General features: G+C 37.7%; 1 protein-coding gene across 1 annotated transcript in view; it reads left to right on the top strand.

The window, feature by feature from the left end:
- SOBP (sine oculis binding protein homolog) overlaps positions 1 to 18656 on the top strand; it is a 225915-nt gene that overhangs the window by 131317 nt on the left and 75942 nt on the right. The window contains 1 exon segment of the mRNA XM_021008078.2: positions 3409 to 3504. Within this exon segment, the coding sequence (XP_020863737.1) occupies positions 3409 to 3504 (96 nt within the window).

Here is an 18656-nt window from a genome sequence, read left to right as displayed (position 1 = left end):
TAAAACTTGTTTTTTTAGATGATTATACCTAACTTCTCTTAGTCCTTAGTGAAGTTTAAAACTTTAGACCATTTAGAAATTCAGAACACTGTGAGGATTATTTTTGGTGGTGGTGGTGGTGCTGGGGTGTGTATGTATGTGTGTGATGGTGTGCATGTGGGTGGTGGTGTTGAGTTTCCTTTCACTATGTGTGTTTTCCATTTCCGTGGTTGTGTGATGGATACCAAGCAAATGGTTGTAGGATGGAATTTCTTTAACTATGTAGTCAGATTAATTGTCAGAGGTTCAGGCACTTTCCAGTGACAGGGATGTGTGATACAGAGAAAAAAATGGAAGATCTTATAAGACAAGCTGTGAAAACAGTATGGTTCAAGTTGCAAGAGACCCCCTAGCAGCATGTGGTGGGAACGTTGCACTGTGAGGCCAGAGACTCTATAACCATTTGAGCCTGGGCACATCACCTCACATGCTTGAGCCTCAGTTTCCCCACCTTTAATGTGAGAGGATTAAATTGGATCATCTCTAAAGTCCCTTCAGGGAGCTGGCATTCCATAAGTTTCTTTATTTCTTATACCAAACCACACATGCCTCCTAGGAAAGTTTCTAGAACATTGAGCATTAGTGGGTCATATTTTAATACTTTATTTAACCTGTGAATTATGAACTGTAAATACTGAGCTAATTGTTGTGAATAGACAAATTTAAGACCTACGTAATATAGCAATTTAAAAAAACCCAACAACTCATAAGAGACTTACATGTAAAGGAAATAAATTTATTTTTATTTTTAATCAGCAATGTTGACAATATCACCAGGCATCTGGTGTGTATGTATGTGTATGCATAGTACATGTATAATAAACACATTCTAGCTTATGAATATTTATATATAAGATACATATATATCGTGAATATAGACATACATATGAAAACACACTGGCCCCTGTAATAACTATATGCAAAATGTGTTTTCAGGCATATGTAACACAACACACTAAGAATGTAAAAGGACTCACTGAAGTCCTTCTGCCTAATCTAATGTCATTTTTGTGAGAACTGCTTATAGCAGATTTTTAAGTTCAGCACACATCAGTGTTCATCCATGTACCAGCAAACATTTACTGAGTGCCTATTATGTATTAGGCACTGTGGGGAAACAAAGATAAATTAGACATGGTTCCTACCTTCTAGGAAGTTGCAATGTAGCGAGGTGTTTACAATCTATTTATAAGAGCCAAGCATTACAAGCGGAGTTTCATGTAGCAGTGTCCATTACTTGCTGTAGGCATCAAAAAATATTTCTTTTGTTGAAGCATTCCATTTTTTTCTCCTAACCATCACGTTCACCACAACCTAATCCAATTCAGCACCTACTGTGTGCAATTGCACTAGGCAAAAGCAAAAGAAAAAAGACAAAGACAAAAATGAAAAATAGTCTCTACCCTCAAGAAGCTTATATTCTACTGGGAATTACTGTAGAGTTAGAATATACTATAGAGTTATATTGTGTTGGGAGCAGGGCAGGGGTTTACTAGGTTTGCAGATAAGCATATACTTGATAATTTGGGAAGGAGGGAGTGAACACTAAGAGCTAAGGGAATCTGGAAAGATTTCCCATAGGAGAGGCAAGTAATGAAAGATTTGTAACCGGCCCAACTTAAGGCCACATTTCCTTAAATAGGTCATCCTGATATAGTACATAGTATGTGTAACCCTGTATCATGTGTTATCAGGTCACCCTGACATAGAGTAGAATGAACACCCTGAGTATCAGTTTTACTTTGAGTAAAACTGTGGACAGTTTAAATTGGTATCTATCGAATCAAGATGCTAAACACTCAGGAAGAGACAGTTTTTACACAGCTTGGACCCTCACACTGCATTTTTTTTTCTCCTCTAATGTCAACTGCTTTGGGCATCAGGAAAAGGTTCGATAAAAGAGGCATTGAATCCAAAATGGGGGGCACTCCTAATTCTTAAAATAAATCAATTAAAAAAAAACACCCTCCCTAATCCTTCTGTGACCCAAATACTAGTGGCCTTGTCATTCCCTCTTCTGAAGTATTCCATCCTAACTCCCATCCATCCCTACAGTGGGAAGCAAAAGCCTTTATGATGATGAGCTAGGCATGCCAGGGCTTGCAAAATGTGGATTTGTTTCTGAAATGGCAATACAAAAAACAATGCTCCCAGAGTTCCCAGCGACATCCAACAACATCAGACCAATTTCACTCCATCAAGGAGAAACAATGCATAAAGGCTGTCAGGGCTTGATAGATATATACTCATCTTCCCCGCCTCAGTCCATATATCACAACAGGTAGTTTTCAGTTCTCTTTGTGTCAGACATACATTTTATCTGAAAAGACAGCAGACAGAGCTACCTGCTGCTTACTCTATGGCTTTCCTGTGTTTCTCTTCTTTTTCTTAGTTCACTGGGGCTTATTTAAATAAGCTGGCTTGGGGCCAAGAGCTCATCATTTTAATGCAGTGTAAAATGGAATATGCATAATTATATGCAAGCCATATGTGAGGGAGACAGCTCATCTGTGAATTTCGGGAGGCTGGGAGAGTGAACAGCTAGGGATTAGTTGAGATGAGAGCGGAACAGAGTGCAAGTGTCGCCCAAATGAATGGCTTAATGAGTGTGCTGCTGACACTCCTCCTTTCACCTACTTCTTTCTCCCTTTGCTTTAACTCCAAACCCGAAAATGATGTAGATTAGAAGGAAAATACTGTATGCAAACGGTATTGCTAATGGGTTCTGTTAATGTCTCCATTTAAACTTCAGCTTTCTTAATTAACAGTGTAGATCAAAATAACCAGTAACTTTTAATGCAGCTTCTTAATTAAATATTTTTTACTGCATTTGATTGAATACTCGTTGTTCTTGCTAGACCGTTGCTCCTTTCAGATCTTTATTTAAAAATAGAGGGGAAATCAGTTTATCGCTAACAGTATTATGATGCCAATTATAAGTATGCAAATCTCTTTTCTTATGGCCTTGCTATTACAACGACAAAAAAGTGCATTATCTAGAGAATGCTTGAGCATGTCAAAAAGTTTAAACAAGTATGTATGTAATGGAATCCTGAAAATGCAAAAAAGTCATATGAAACTCCTAAAGTGGTATGACTTTCAGCTTAACTATTGGATTTTGGTTTGTTTCTTATTGTTTTAAGTATTAGAACACAATGAATTTGCATGTTCAGCCTAAGCTATTTAAAGGAAAGAAAAATCCCAAGTTTTGATATCTAAAAGGCGTACTGCGTATTTAAATAAACTTCTTAATAATGTTGTTATTTCTGGATTCCCGTTTGTTTAATGATCTGAGCTGTTATGCTTTTAGCTTTTTTTTTTCTTCCATTATTTGTAAGTCCCTAAATAGGCCATTATATTTCCCTTCAGGCTAGAGATGAAGATGGACATGCTGAAAATTTCCCCCAGCAGCACTATGCTAAGGAAACTCCAAGGCTTGCCTTCAAGAATAACTGCGAACTACTTGTAAGAATAACATACTTACAACAAGTCTAGAATGTTACTTTAGCACAGTGAAAAAAGTTTTTGAAAGGGTTTGTACATTATTACATAAGTTTGAAATATTAGAGTTTTATCTGTATAGAAGTTCTAAATGCTGATATCACTGGATAATTATAAGATCTCAAATTGTTTGCAAATCTTTTATATCTGATTATAGAGCTTGAATGGCCTGGTTTCATTCATCTGCTTGGTATGGTAGCTTATAGGCAGCCCTTCCCCGATTAGAAAAGTTAAAAACATAGAGACAATAAGTGTATATATATATTTATATATATAAAGAGATATATATTTTATACATATTTATATATATGTAGCTTTTAAAAAGACCCGACCCCACTCCCACCTGATATTTGTATACTATTTTTAGACAAAGGTGTAAAATTTTCTTTGTCTAGAAAAAAAAAAGATAGCAGAGTCTACACGCAGTACTCCCTTTAGAATTCAACGATTTCGCCACTTTCTTACCAAATGCAATCAGGCTCTTTCCATCCTGATTTTCTGTGTAGAAGGAGTCAAAGCAAGTAAGCAAAAGCACTGACAAGAAGAATCGAGGATGTTTACAAGTCGTAAGAGAGAGGATATCAGTGGTGAAAAGGACTGTATTCCAAAGGAGGGTTAATTTGCTGTTCATTTGAGCATTTTCAGCTAGACAAGATGAAAAGCAAGCAAGCAGGCCTATTATATTTCTATTAAATGAATCTGTTGGGACCTAATGTTCTTGATTAGCTTTTCAAAATGAGTACTCCACAATGAGTTTTCTGTTTACCTAAAGTAAACAGGGAATGAATTGTCATTTATTTAAAGAGATTTCAAACACTGCTTTTGAAAATGAAGCTGTTTGATGAATTCAGTTATGTCTTCCCCTAAATTTTCCTTTCTTTCCAACTGCATTTTAAGCACAACATTTGCTCCCAGTGAATGAGAGTGAGAATGCTTAGTTATTATATCTCGAGGTAGTCTAATTTCTGTTTCATTTTTGGCCTAATCCAGTAAGAGCCTGTCTGCCAAATCTCTGCATTAGGAAATCCCACATGCAACGGTCTTTGGGCTTCTCTCTGACACCAACTGTTCCATAAAAACAAAGTGTCCAAAGAGCAGGAAAAGCATGAAAAAAATACAGTTCTTGTCCATTCTAGCCACAGTGACTATGCTGAAAGAGAGAAACACTTTATTTTATTTTATTTTTGGCTCCATAACCCTATTCAGTTACAACAGCACTACTCATCGGCTGTGTGCTATACTTTGACTGGTTGCAGGGAAGATTTAATTCTTGTAAATGAAATTTCTCTGAACCCTTACATTTTCTTAAATTTATCAATGGGACACTGAATCCTTCAGTTCTGCTCTTGTTAATATAGACTCTTTCAATGAGCAACTCTTTCCCTTCAGCCATGGTATTTAAAAAGTTTCACTATATACCTTCTGCTATACCTGGTTGAAGGCAGGCGGAGCCATTAATGTTGTACTCAATTATCGAGTGATTTTTGGACAGTTTGTTTCTTATTTAAGGAAGCAATGAAAGTATTTTGATATTTCCCCTCTCTCTCCTATCCCTTTGCTATTGGGAAGATGAGTTGGCAAAGGCCCTGGCTGTGGTCAGTTTGTATTGGAAGAAGGGGGAAAAAAAGAATATCTTTTCAGCTATCATTAGCAAAAAGATATGTTTACTTAGGGCCATGTTTAAACACCATATGGTGTTGTAGTTTGGGAAGATTTGGGACTAGTACAATCCTTGCCTTCCTGGTTGTTGTTTGAAATGATCTATTTTTGATAACATATTCAACTCTCTCTACTCCCATGTCCATGAAAAGGGAAGGATGCCAAAGAAAAACAAGAGAGAGTATTTCTCTGATGAGAGATGTAACTAGTTTTTCATCTGTGAGAGGGATAGTGGTTTGAGGGCTACTTATGAAGCCCAGAAAAGTTAAGATTTGAAACAAAAAGGACTGATTTTGGGCATAATTGTGGAGTCCTTAGAGCTTGCTTAGTAGATCTTAGAGCAAGTTTGATAAGGACTTGTAGGAGTTTGGGCCCTTGGATACAGAGGGCTTTCTTAACTTCAGGATATAGCTCCTCTTCTAGGACAGCAAGTATAGCCCCTGGTTTAGACAATGTTTGTATATCTGGGGGTGCCAGGATGGATCTAGCAGAGAGAAAACTGGATGGTTTCTGAATCATCCTGGGCTCCTAGAAGAACCAGAGCAGGGGATTAGATGGACAGTACATTGAATCACAGGCATTTATTTGAAGTCCTTTGTCCTAGGCTAGATGCTACTATGCTACCCTGAAAGGTTGGATGGTGTTTGGATTTCCCTCATCTCATTCAATAAAATACTTTTTAAAAATCTCTGAGTTTCTTGAAAAGGTGAGGGATATTAAGCTAAATGAGAGCAGAAAAAAATCAATGCCTGGATTATACAAGTGTGTGTCATCAGAAGGCTCTGACAGCGAAAGCATTGGCTGATATGAAATCTGCTCTACAGCTGTAGATTTCCTGTAGGGTATTGATTTTTCCATCTAAATCCCAAACTGTGATATGTGCCATCACACTTAATGTACAACACAGATGACTAGATATTTAACTTGGTGGCCAAGATTCTTTAGTCAGGGAAGGTTCAGCAGTTTCCTTATGCTTTTAATAATTTTGAATATGAAAGGCTGTCAAGATGAGCAACATTTAATAAAACTTGTGCACTACATCACAGACCATGATCTGATTTGATCTCATTGTTTCCTTTCCCTCACCATCATTAGGTGCTATGCAAAGATTTATAGGACCAAATCCCAGAAAGCATTAGGGGACAGAACAAAAATGAAGCTAACCAGAATAGTGGCCAGGACTTGGGGCCCTAGCATCCCTTAAAGGGACCATGCTCCCTATTGCCTCCATATGATTAAAACTCTGCACCGTCATCACCAATAGGAATACTTACATTTAGCTTACATACATATGTAACCTGTGTCATGACCAAGTCAAGAAACCATGATAAAAGGGTATTGTCTATGTCAAAAAGTTCAGAAGGAAAAACATTCAGGCCAGTCTTAGGAATAGGAAGGGTGATTTTAGAGGGTCCCTTTCTCTAAGGATCATAAAATCATAGAATGTTAGAGCTGGTAGAAACCCTAGAGATCATTGAATCCAACCACATCCCTTCTGCCTGTCATTCCACCATTATAACCTCCTAGCTTTGGGCCTTGAAGACTTTCTAACTTTGGGAGCTCCCTGTATAAAGTACCCACATTTCTGGGAGGTCTTATACCTTATGTCATATATATGTATATATACACATATATACATATATATACATACATGTATGTATATATATATCAATACCTTATAGCTTAAGTTGACACATTAGTTGTCAGTGAACGTAAAACCTCAAGTAAGTCAGTGAGAGTAAAGACCTTACTTAGGTATTTAAAGGAAATAGGGTGCACAGGGAGGCATGCAAAGACATTAATTAGAAAGGAAGGTAGCAAGGTACCAAGATAAACTTTGACAACTTACAAATTTTGGATTCTGAGGATGGTATTATATTGAGGAAGAAGGTACAAATATGGTCATAACATATATTGAAAGTAGAAAAGGAAACAGACCTGGAAAATTGAAATCAGCATTTGTTGAATGAATGAATGACTGAAAATAGGAAGGAAAACAAGGGAACTCAGAAAAAAAAAACCAATAAGCTTGCTTTGTTTTCCTTAGCCCTAGATTTCTGAGTCATCATCTTGACAACTTAAGAGTTCCTTTGGTTTCTTCCCAGACTAGCTAGGGTGAGAGGGGGATGTTATGGTTGCATATAAAATATATTCATATATGTGTGCATATATATTCTCTATATATGTATTTTACATATTCCATGTGTATGTGTGTACATGTGTGGCAGTATAGTATAGCGGATTTGGAATTGGCCTCAAAGGCAGGTAATATCGGAGTTCACATTTTACACATACTGGCTTTTTGACCCTGGACAAGTTATTCAACTTCTCTCTAGGCAGCCTTCTAAGATTCTAAATTTCCAAGTTCTTGATGACCTCCACTGATAGCAATTCCTCACCTGAGGATTCAGTATACCAAAGAAAACATGGATTTAGTTTCTATCAGATCTATCAATCTATCTTTCCATCATCTTATATACTTCATCTGGATGTGGAGGCAAAGGGAAAGATGAGTCAGAATTAATTTAGGGAAAGGAGGGTTATGCTTAATATTGGGATATACTATATATCTACCTAGTTATAAAAAAGTACCCTTCTTTCCTCAAACTGTTCCCATCTTTCCCTTGCCTCAATACCAAGATGTGGTACATATGATATAAATAAGTCCCAGAAGAGTGCTTGACTGAAAGTCTCTGTCTCTCTCTGTCTCTCTGTCTCTCTGTCTCTCTGTCTCTCTCTCTCTCTCTGTCTCTCTCTCTGTCTCTCTCTCTCCCTCTCCCCTTCCCCCCCCCATAACAATTGTACTAGAGAACATGTTCTTTGGGGCCATTCACAACATCAAAGCAATTTGGAAATTTAATATAATTTTAAGTTTGTGGCCTTGTGCACCATGGGAAAAAGCAATAGTGTCCAGGTTGTTTCATGGAGCCATTTTTCCACTCCATTTATTTGTGGAGATGGACAAGAGAATTATGATAACTAGACTTGGTCAGGAGAATCCTTCTGTAATATTGAATTATTGACCAGCAGAATAAAAAGCTAAATTCCTAGGCAACTCCTAGGTACTCTATAGGCTTACTAAAAATTTTGGGCAACCTATTTCTTCAGAAAGTAAGTTGGTGTTGATTAAATAAAGGAATAAGAGCTTTGAGATAGTGTGTAAGGAGGAGCTATTTGTAAAATTAAAAAAAAGATGAATTAAATATCTATACAGTCCTCCTTCTACTATTAGCTCAGCTTTTGTAAGCCATGGTAGTTAAGATAACTTAAAAAGAACTACCTGATTTTAAATGGAAATTAAATTACTGTGCTACTGAAGTCTTGCCTATTCCATACTCTCAAGACCCCAGGTTGAGAGTGAGTTGTATTTATTTTTTAAAGTAAGATCCAACTGTCCCCTTTCTGCCCTATCCCTGTCCTCTTGTAGCCCAGCAACAGGTCATAGCACAGTCTGTTTCCAAGGAAAATTGAAAGTTATAACAAATGACATTGACATTTAGATATTGCTATCAGATCTGCAAAGCACTTTGCATGTATCATCTTATTTGATCCACACAGAAGTCTTATGAGGATTGTACTCTGGATTCATACCAATGATTTCATCAGTGCAGGGCAATTACAGTGAGGAAAATCTCTCTACTGATACACATTGCTGCAACTTAGAGTATTAAAGAATTGTCTGGACTACTGAGGTTAAGTGGCTCATCCTCCCTGGCTAATAACTGGACAGTGACTATTTGACACAAACAGCATGTGTCAGAAGCAGGAAATGAACCCTTGGATTTTCTTGACTCCAGGGTTGACTCTATATCCACTAGCCACACTGCTCTTCATGCTATTATTATCTCCATTTTACAGATGAGTAGCCTGAGACTGTGATAGATTGAGTGACTTGCCTGGGTTTACATAGCTATTAAGTACTAAAGGCAGCATTCAAACCCAGTTCTTAATGACTTACTTGGCAAGGCTTTCTTTTCCCTATTATGGTACATATGTAAAGAATCACTGTAATTTCATTGCTGAATTGAGAGCTATTGGGAACTAAAAAATTATCTGAAAAGCTGAATGTAGGACCAACATATTTCATCTTAAAGCTTGATATATTTTTTACTGACAAAACTATTTCTTTAATACTATAGTTCTTTAATACTGTTGGCCAATTGGATGTCATTATTCAACTTCAAACTATATTACTTTGGTGTTATAGCTCATACTCAAATGCAAAGAAGATTAAAAACCAGTGTGACAAACCTAGAATCCCATCACCCTCCCTCTACTACCCCGAAACGTATCATTATACTATAGCCTGAGGTTTTACTAAATGGCACATTGCTTATCAGCTTTCTAAAATAATAATTTTAAGACCCCAAAGAGATACGGTTGACACATAGAACTTCAGGCCTATGAGGTCATGTAATACTGTATATTTCTTAGCCTCTTGAGGGTTGTCTGAGGACTTTTGCTCTAGGCCTCATTCACTATCACAGCTGATTTAGAATCATTTTAGCCCATCACATTAAAACTGTCCCTCTGTTCCCACAGTTTGCAGAAATAGATTTTCCTGACAAATGGAATCTTTAAGAGAAGACACATGAAATGAAACATTTCCTCATTTTTAACCAAGCAAAGGGAATGAATGGCTGGTCCCTTGCCAAAAAACCATTGTAGTGTGCCATATTGTCATCTTGTGGTGTTCTACAATTTTCATTCAACCATTCATCAAGCACTTATTAAGTGCCTACTGTATGTTAGACCCTGTGCTTGACATTAGAGATACAAAGACAAAAATGAAATAGTCTTTTCTCCCAATGAACTTACATTCTACTGGGGGAAAAAAACTTGTATTTAGCTAATTCAAAATAAATCTTCAATGTAAATAAAAATAATGTAAAGGTGTTGTTAAAAAGGTGGGGGCAGAAGGATTCAAAATTTACTTGTATAAGGATGGTACCTGAACTAAGCCTTGAACAAATTTGAGGATGATCTCAAAGGAAGAAGACCTTGGGCAGGAAATCATTTTAGCCAAAGTTTTATTCTTACATTCTGCCTTTTGTCTCTCTCGGCATCATTTCACGTTATTTCCCACCTGCATCTTTTCCCTTTTTCTATTCTTCTGGGTCTATTCATCCCTTTCCTCTTTCTCTCTGCCTACTCTGCCCACATTTCTTAGATCAGGGTCTCCTTCTCCAATATCTGTTAGTTACCTGTGTGGGCCATCTCCCTCCACCCACCTCTGACTTAAACAAAATTTTTTTCTTCCCTCTTTTAGATGTAAGCTAGAAGGTGGGGAACAAGGGTTGCTATTTAGCTCTGCCTTCTTGTGCCTTTCCTTTGGTGCCTGCTGTGGGCCAAAGCCATTTACTCTCAGTAGGTACCTTGGCTAAAACATGTCTTTGCAAAAAGGAGGCTTTTTCTGCCTCTCTAGCATCCTATGCTGTTTGATAATTGATGTCAATCAGAAAAGGAATATTTTCTTGTGACCCACTTCCAAGAGCTCTGATTGGAACACTTGTGCCCTACCCCTTAAATTCCAGTTATTGTGGTAGCCATAAATTGAGATTTGAGATCCAAATTGAAGATGGGGGCTGTGTGGTATATGTCTAACAAAATTCCATGCATCCCAAGCTATTGACACTTGTATTGACTTTTGTCTTGCCACTGAACTTTGATAACTCTGGAAGAAAGAGTAAGGCTGACAACTTTGTGCAACTCTGCCTCACTTAAATGCACCAAATCAAGACACCACCCATGATCCTCTTTAAAAACCAAGGAGCACCACCACTACCATCACCAAAACTCTAGTAGAAAAATCCAGGCACACAAATTCAGAGTATTTGGGCTTCTTTCCCAGTGAGAGTTCCCTGGCCAATGGTCTAGACATTTGACCATTCAAATGAGTTGTCATATTTGAATTTAGGGAAATCTCTTGGGAACAATTTTTTAAATAACCAATTGCCTGTGGGCCCAGGGTGAGTAAAGATGTCTTTTGGCTGTGTGGCAAATGAGAATGTGGACTTGACTGTTTTTATTGGTGCTTTAGGGTCAGTGTATTTCCTGGAAGGAGACTAGATGAGTTAAACAAAAAATGAAACAAAACAAAAACAAAAAACACAAGCTGGAAAATGGATTGTATTCATTTTCAAGGCTGCTCTAGAGCATAGTAGGGAGGACTACCTTACCAGCTTTCCAACAATAAAAATAATTGAAGGGAATGCCTTCAAGTTTGCAAATGTGTTTATATGCAACATTACTTTTGAGTCTCAACAACTCTGTGAGGGAAGGAGGTGACACAGTTATTGTTGCCCCCATTTTACAAAAGAGGAAACTAAGGCCCTGAGAAGGGAAATGACTCAACCAGAGTCCCTTCCCCCAGGTAATAAGTAGTGCCACATGGCCCCAAATTCATCCCTCTCTTCTACTTTTCAGTGCAATGAGTGACTAATCTTAGAAGTCAACAACTAAGCACTAAATGTAAAATGAAAATGTAATTTACCCAGAGCAGAGTACTTGCAACTGCAAACTGATGGAAGCAATTACTTCAAGAAGCATTGTTTAAGGCTTCTTTGTCACCATAATTCTATCTAAGGATTCTAAATTAAGCCAGAAAGAACAGCTGTAAGGGAGCATGAGGAAATGCAACTTCTTCTGAAAGGGATAGCTGTTTGTTTCTGCAAAGAGCTCCCACTGAAGAAGCAATTGTAGGAAAAGTATCCAAAGCATAGTTTCCTTTTATGTGCTAGATGATGAAAATGGCAGATGTAGCACTCCAGAAAAATAGGGTGGTGGTCTGCTTTTAGAATATTCTTTCACTTGGATTTGGGTATTGGGGGGTGGGGGTGGGGAGAGTATAATTTCCTATCTGAGAATAATAGAGATACGTGTCATAGCTGACAGTATTTTCCTGAAGATTTTGATCCAATTTCTGGGTACTGAAGGGACTTGACTTTTCAAACAAAGGTTCAAACACTCTACTGGACAGGATCGCTCAGGGTGAATTAGACCTGTTTTCCCCGTTGTTATTTAGGGAGTCTAGACTACAAAAATGGTGTCAAGCCATTAGTATTAGGTACTGTGTTAATTTACCTGAACCAGGTTCTGGTATATAGGGGTTCCCCACTTATCTCATATTCTTACAATCTCCAGAGACAATTTTTGTTGTTGTTGTTGTTCAGTTGTTTCAGTCATATCCAACCCTTTGTGACCCCATTTGGAGATCTTTTGGCAAAGATACTAGAGTGGTTTGCCATTTCCTTTTCCAGCTTATTTGACAGATGAGGAAACTAAGGCAGACAGAGGTTAAGTGACTTACCCAGGGCCACACAGCTAGTAAGTGTCTGAGGCCGGATTTGAACTCAGGAAGAAAAGTCTTCCTGACTCTAAGCCTGGCATTCTATCCACTCTATCCCTAGCTGCCCCGCCTCTCCAGAGACAAATAAACACATAAACTATGAAGGAGAATATGCTTCCTAGGGTTTTCAAGAGAATCACAGAATCTGAGAGTTGAAAGGGATACATCTAGTTTAACCTACACCTGAAAAAGAGTTTTCGTTGCAACACACCTGATAAATGATCATCTAGCTTCTGCTTGAAGATCTCTAATAAAGGAAGCATTTATTAAGTACCTACTATGTGCCAGGCACTGTGCTAAACCCTTTACACATCTCATTTGATTCTCATAACTACTTTGGGAGGTAGGTGCCATTGTTATCCCCTTTGCACAATTGAGGAAACTGAGGCAGACAGAGGTTAAGTGACTTGCCCAGGAACACATAGCTAGTAGATATCTGAGACCCGATTTGAACTCAGGTCTTCCTGACTCCAGCCCTAACCATCTGTCCACCATGGGACAGAATAAGTAGGATAAAGGGGAATCCATTATTTGTTCCCAAGGCAGTTATTCTACTTTGGAATAGCTCTAATTGCAAGGAAATTCTTCCTTGTATCGACCCGATGTATGCTTCATTGTAACTTCCATCCTTGTCCCTAGTTCTACTGTCTGGAGTCCAATAGGACAAGTTGATTCCCTCTTCAACCTGACAGTCTCTCAGATATTTTGACTATGGCTATTATGCTCCTGTGTAGTCTTCTTTTCTTCAGACAAAACATCCCCAGTTCCTTCAGCTTAGGGGGTTTTATGTCAGTTAAAAAAGAAAATCCAGAAGAGCCATGAATTTTCAGTATAAATATGTATGAGTAGCCAGTCAGAACTAAAAACCATATGTAAGCACAGAGAAGAAGTCAAGGAGAAAATATGTTGGAAGGAAAAGGGTAAGGAGAAAAAAAAATTTTGAATGGGGTGGAATGACATAAGTAAATTGAAAGAAAGGCAAAGGAAGGGGTGGGGAAAAAAGAGGATGTTTTTTTCAAAAGAAGTCAGTTATACGGAGAATTAAGGTTATACCACATGGAAATATCCTCATTAGGTCCAGGAAATCAAGTCTATAGATTTCAAGGATGCTTAAAATTGCATTTTTAATCTGTTCCTTTAGCTTCAAGCCTCTTCAGAACTGAGATGTTTCCCAGGAAGATGCTTCCTTTATCTGTGTGTCAGAGTTCCCCTCAAGGAATGGCTTCACAATTCTTTCTTCTCCTCCTTCTCCCTATCACCTCTCTTTGCCTCAGGGACTTAGAGTAGAGAGGTCAGGCCGCATTAAAAGATCATTCCCTCTACCTGCTCAGCTTCTATTGATTTTAGACTGGTTCTGTTGCAGGTAAAAACCACTCAGTTACATTTATGCTTTTGAATTAATCTGCCTTAGCGGACCATGATCATCTCATCACATCTATCAACAATCTGTTTCCTTCTATATTTGTGACAGTCTAGGCCTGCAGAGCAAAGTGGAGAATTATAAGCAACTATCTAGATAATTTGGGTCTAAAAACCTAGATCCACATTTGCTTGAACCATCTGGAAAATTGCTCTAACTCTCCAATTCAAATTTCCCAGATCATTTTTCTTCAAACATCAGAGTCAGAATGAGAGAACAATATTGATGCACTTCTTATTAAAGTAGAGTAGAGATGATGTGGTATAGTAGACCTAGAGTCAGAGGACTTGGGTTCAAATTCTGGCTCTGCTACTTAATACTTTTGTGATATTGGGTATGTCATCCATAAAATGAGGGGGTTGGACTGACCAATGTAATTTCTAGCTGGAAATCTATCATCCTATGACTTATGAATCTTTATAGGTATAAGTATTATGGGAAACCATCAATTTGTAGAGGATTCATCAATTATCTATTCATAGAGGATTCCAATTTATACTGAGGAACATATACAATAAATGTATTTCCTCTATTCAAGGAGTTTGAAAGCCATGTTTTAGGGCAGTTAGCGTGACTAGAGTGACATGTTTTAGGGACAGAGTGACTCCAGGCCTGGAGTCAAGAAGACTCCTCTTCCTGAGTTCAAATCTGGCCTCAGATACATACCTACTGTGTGACCCTGGACAAGTCACTTAACTGTTTACTTGCCTCAGTTTCCTCATCTCTGAAATGAGCTGGAAAAGGAAATGGCAAACCACTCCAGTGTCTTTGCCGAGAAAACCCCAAATGGGTCAGATGTGACTGAAATGACTAAACAAAAACAACAAACGCATACAGGAAAATTAATTTTAAAATAATAGGTTGTTACATTATTGACATGATTCCCTGCTAAAGTTAAGCAAAATTGAAGATTTTTATGGCATTTTATAAATGCTAGAGTCTCACATGTATACAGGTGTATAAAAATAAATAACATGGGAAAGTTAAAATTACCTTGAGAATTTAAGTTTCAATTTTCTTAACTTTCCACTTAAAAGCTTCACATTCTGGATGTCACCCAATAAATAAAGAAAAACTGAGTTGTATTGATGCAGATAGCTAGGGTAAATAATTTGGTCCAAAAAGGCCCTTCTCAATTAAAGCCCCTTTCCCCCTTCTTCACCTCCTCCCCCTCACCCTCTTTCATCTTTTCTGTAGTTACTTAAACCTTTCCTCTCACAACTATTTATTTATATTGCACGTGTAGACACTGACAATGACTTCACTTTTGGCGGTTGAGGAGATGGTGAAATATTCTGATGGAAAATAAAAAATTCAGTCACACATTTTGAAGTTTGTACTGCCAGCCATCTGGATGCTTGGAAGCATCTGGGTATTTTGGCATTCAATTAAATTCACATGCATTTAATAGGTACCTACTGTGTGCAAGGTCCTGAGCTCAGTACCAATGACACAGAGATGAAAATGGACATAAACACATAGAGAATTAAAACTATACACAAACAACTGTAAAATAAAATAGAATGTTACAAATAGAAAAGAGAGAGCAAAAATCAAGTGCTATGACAAATATATATGGGGGAAAGGAGAGAACTTTCATTTCATGGGGAGGGTGGGGGGAAGGAAAAAAGAGAAATCAGGGAAAACTTCATGGAAATGGTGTTACTTGATTTAAACCTTGAAGAAAGGGAGGGATTCCAACAGGTAGAAATGGGGAGGGAGGATCCCCTCTAGGCATGGAGAATAGTGAGAGGGAAACCACAGACTGGAGGAAATGTAAAAAAGAGAATGGGGGACAAGGGAATATCAGTTTGTCACAAACTACATGAGGAAGAAGAGTGTGAGATATGGCTGGAATCCTATCATGGGGAGCCTTGAATGACAAGCTTCTTTCAAAAGAAAATGAGGTTTTGAGTCAAGAAGTAATTTCGACCAAGAAGTAGAGTAGAAAGTCTGCATGGCCAGTGGTATGAAGGACAATAATAATAGCTAGCATTTATATAACACTTAAAGGTTTGCAAAATGTTACACATATGTTATGTCATTCAATTTGCCCTGCAGCTCTATGAGGTAGATAGTATCATCCCCTCCTTTACGGATGAAGAAACTGAAGTTGAGAGAGGTGAGTTAAGTTAATTTGCCCGTGTTCACATACCTAGTAAGTTTCTGAGGCAGGATTTTGTATACCAAGTCCAGTAGTCTATCTACAATAATGAATTCATAAAGACAGTGAGTTAGTAGAGACAGGAGGCAGTTAGGAACATATTACCATAGCTTAGTCAAAAAATCTTAAAAGTGTGAACTAGGTCTTCTGTTAACATGAGAGTATATGGTTATGATACAGTATACTCGTGTGTAAAGTATTTTAGCTACTGAATTAATCAGAAACTATTTATTAAACATTTACTGTATCCAACACCATGCTTGGAACTGAGAACCCAAAAGAATGTGACTGTCAAAACGAAATATGTCAATAAAAGATTATAAAACACAATCCTTGCCCTCGGAGAACTTAGAGTCTAGTTGGTGAGGTGAGATATACACTTTCAAAATAACTAATGAGGATGTCTAAAATACAAAGTCGTACAAGTAGAGAAAAGGACAATATGAAATTACATGCTAACTGTACAATCTAGGCAATATATGTAAGACAATTCAATTCAATATGTATTTTATTAAATTCCTGCCATACACAAGGCAATGTGTTAAGTACTGGGGCTACAATGTTGAAAAATGTCGAGGGGGCTATGTGGTTAGCAGGGCTGCAGTCATTAGGGGAAGTTTTCATTGAAGAGATAGAACTTGAGGAAGGACCTGATGGATGGAAATGGATAGATAGAAAGGAATGGGGGAGCACATGGGGGGGATCTTTTAAGGAGAAGAAATACCATTAGAAAAGCAATTAAGGTGGGAGAATGTAAATTGGGAGGAGTGCTCTAAGGAGACTGGCCTAACTGAAGTAGAGGTATGCTTCATTTTGGGGGGAAATGTGGCAAAGAAACTTGTATTCATGTACTGAATGGGGTCAGATTATGGAAGGCCGTGAAAGGAAAGCAGACGACCTTAGCATTGATATGGTAGGCGATAAGGATTCCATTTAAGTTTTGGAGCAAGGAAATGACATGTTGAAAGGGGTGTATATGAAAGATTAATTTAGTACCAATGTGTGGGGGTACATTGGAGCATGGAGTGGAGAAACTGAAGAAAGACCAGTTCATTTAGGAGGTGAATGCAGCTAATCAGGTATGAGGTGATGAAAATCTGGGCTTATTGTAAAGGCAGCAGTAGAAATGGAGAAGAAGATATTCCTCAGCTTGAGAGGTGCATAGTATCATAGGATTTAGACCCATGATTTATTCTAGTCTGATCTCACTTCACAGATTTGAAGCCCAGAGTTTTGTCTACCAAGAGAGAATCAAAAGATAATGGGCACCAGGTTCTGATGAATATGTTAATACAAATACTTGGCAGAGATATTAATTCTCAGGCCAAATTTATATGAAAATCCACACTTTGGTTAGTTAATATCAGGTAACATAAATGAAAAGTAATTCAGTATGTATATTACAGAGACAAAGGACCAAAGTAGGAGCAAAGATTAGAACTTGATAAAAGTAATTTTGACCTAATATGAATAGGGCATGAGCATGACTTATTTTTAAAAATTAATTAATTAATCATAAAATCCATTTAAAATGTTTATTGATTTCACTAGATATTTCCTAATTACAGTAAAATTTTTTAACAATCATTTTTTAAAAATCTTGAGTTTCAGATTTTTTTCCCTCTGTCTAGCCCTTCCCTTGCCCTCTAGAAAGCAAGCAATTTTACATTGTTTATATATGTGAAGCAATGCAAAATACGTTTCCATGACAGCCATTAAACATGACTTTAAATGTAAGAATAGGGACCAGTTCATTAGGCTGTGAGGTCCTTGAGAGCAGAAACTATCTTTTGTCTTTCTTTGTAGTGCTTAGCACAAGGCCTGGTACATAGCAGGCACTTAATAAATGTTTATTGACTGATTGACTACAAACATTCCTAGATCTAGCCTATTTAAAAGGAGATATGGTAAAAAAAAAAATCTCCATTGGATGGAATCCAAATATCCACAGCTCTCAATTAAATAAAGCATTTTTTCCTTCAAATTTTTAGAGTAAAGAGGCAAATAATAAAATGAATGAGTGAAAAAGCATTTACTAAACTCTCTGTGCCAAGCATTGTGCTAAGTGCTCAGGATACCAATACAAAGAAAAGATAGCTTCTATCCTCAAGGAGCTTACATAGTGATAGAGGGAGATAATATGTATTTATAAAGATGAGAGGGTCATGGGGGAGTAAATTGATACATCCCTTTCTGGAAAAATAGAAAGAAAGGTAAGGGTATTTCCATGATGACAAGTTTGCTAGTAATGCTGTGAAGACTGTGTCAAGGGGATAGAGAATGAAATGGAGCATATCTGGGGTTTCCTGCAGGTAAAGAAGCTCAAAATCAGGAGGTGGGGAAGGAAAGGGGAAGGGAATGAAACCTGGACTTGAAGCTCTGGAGATGAAAGAGTTAAAACTTCCAGGTTATGAAGTGGTGTGAGAGTAGAGAGTGACCGCAAGCAGCAACTGCAACAGACTGAATCACTGCTCTGTGTGTGTGTGTGTGTGTGTGTGTGTGTGTGTGTGTGTGTGTGTGTGTGA

This window comes from Phascolarctos cinereus, unplaced genomic scaffold (genome assembly GCF_003287225.1).
Source record: "Phascolarctos cinereus isolate Bilbo 61053 unplaced genomic scaffold, phaCin_HiC Scaffold_5;HRSCAF=322, whole genome shotgun sequence".
Taxonomy (NCBI): Eukaryota; Metazoa; Chordata; class Mammalia; order Diprotodontia; family Phascolarctidae; genus Phascolarctos; species Phascolarctos cinereus.
The sequence above is the reverse complement of the archived record's forward strand: the minus strand, read 5'-3'. Positions and strand labels throughout refer to the sequence as shown.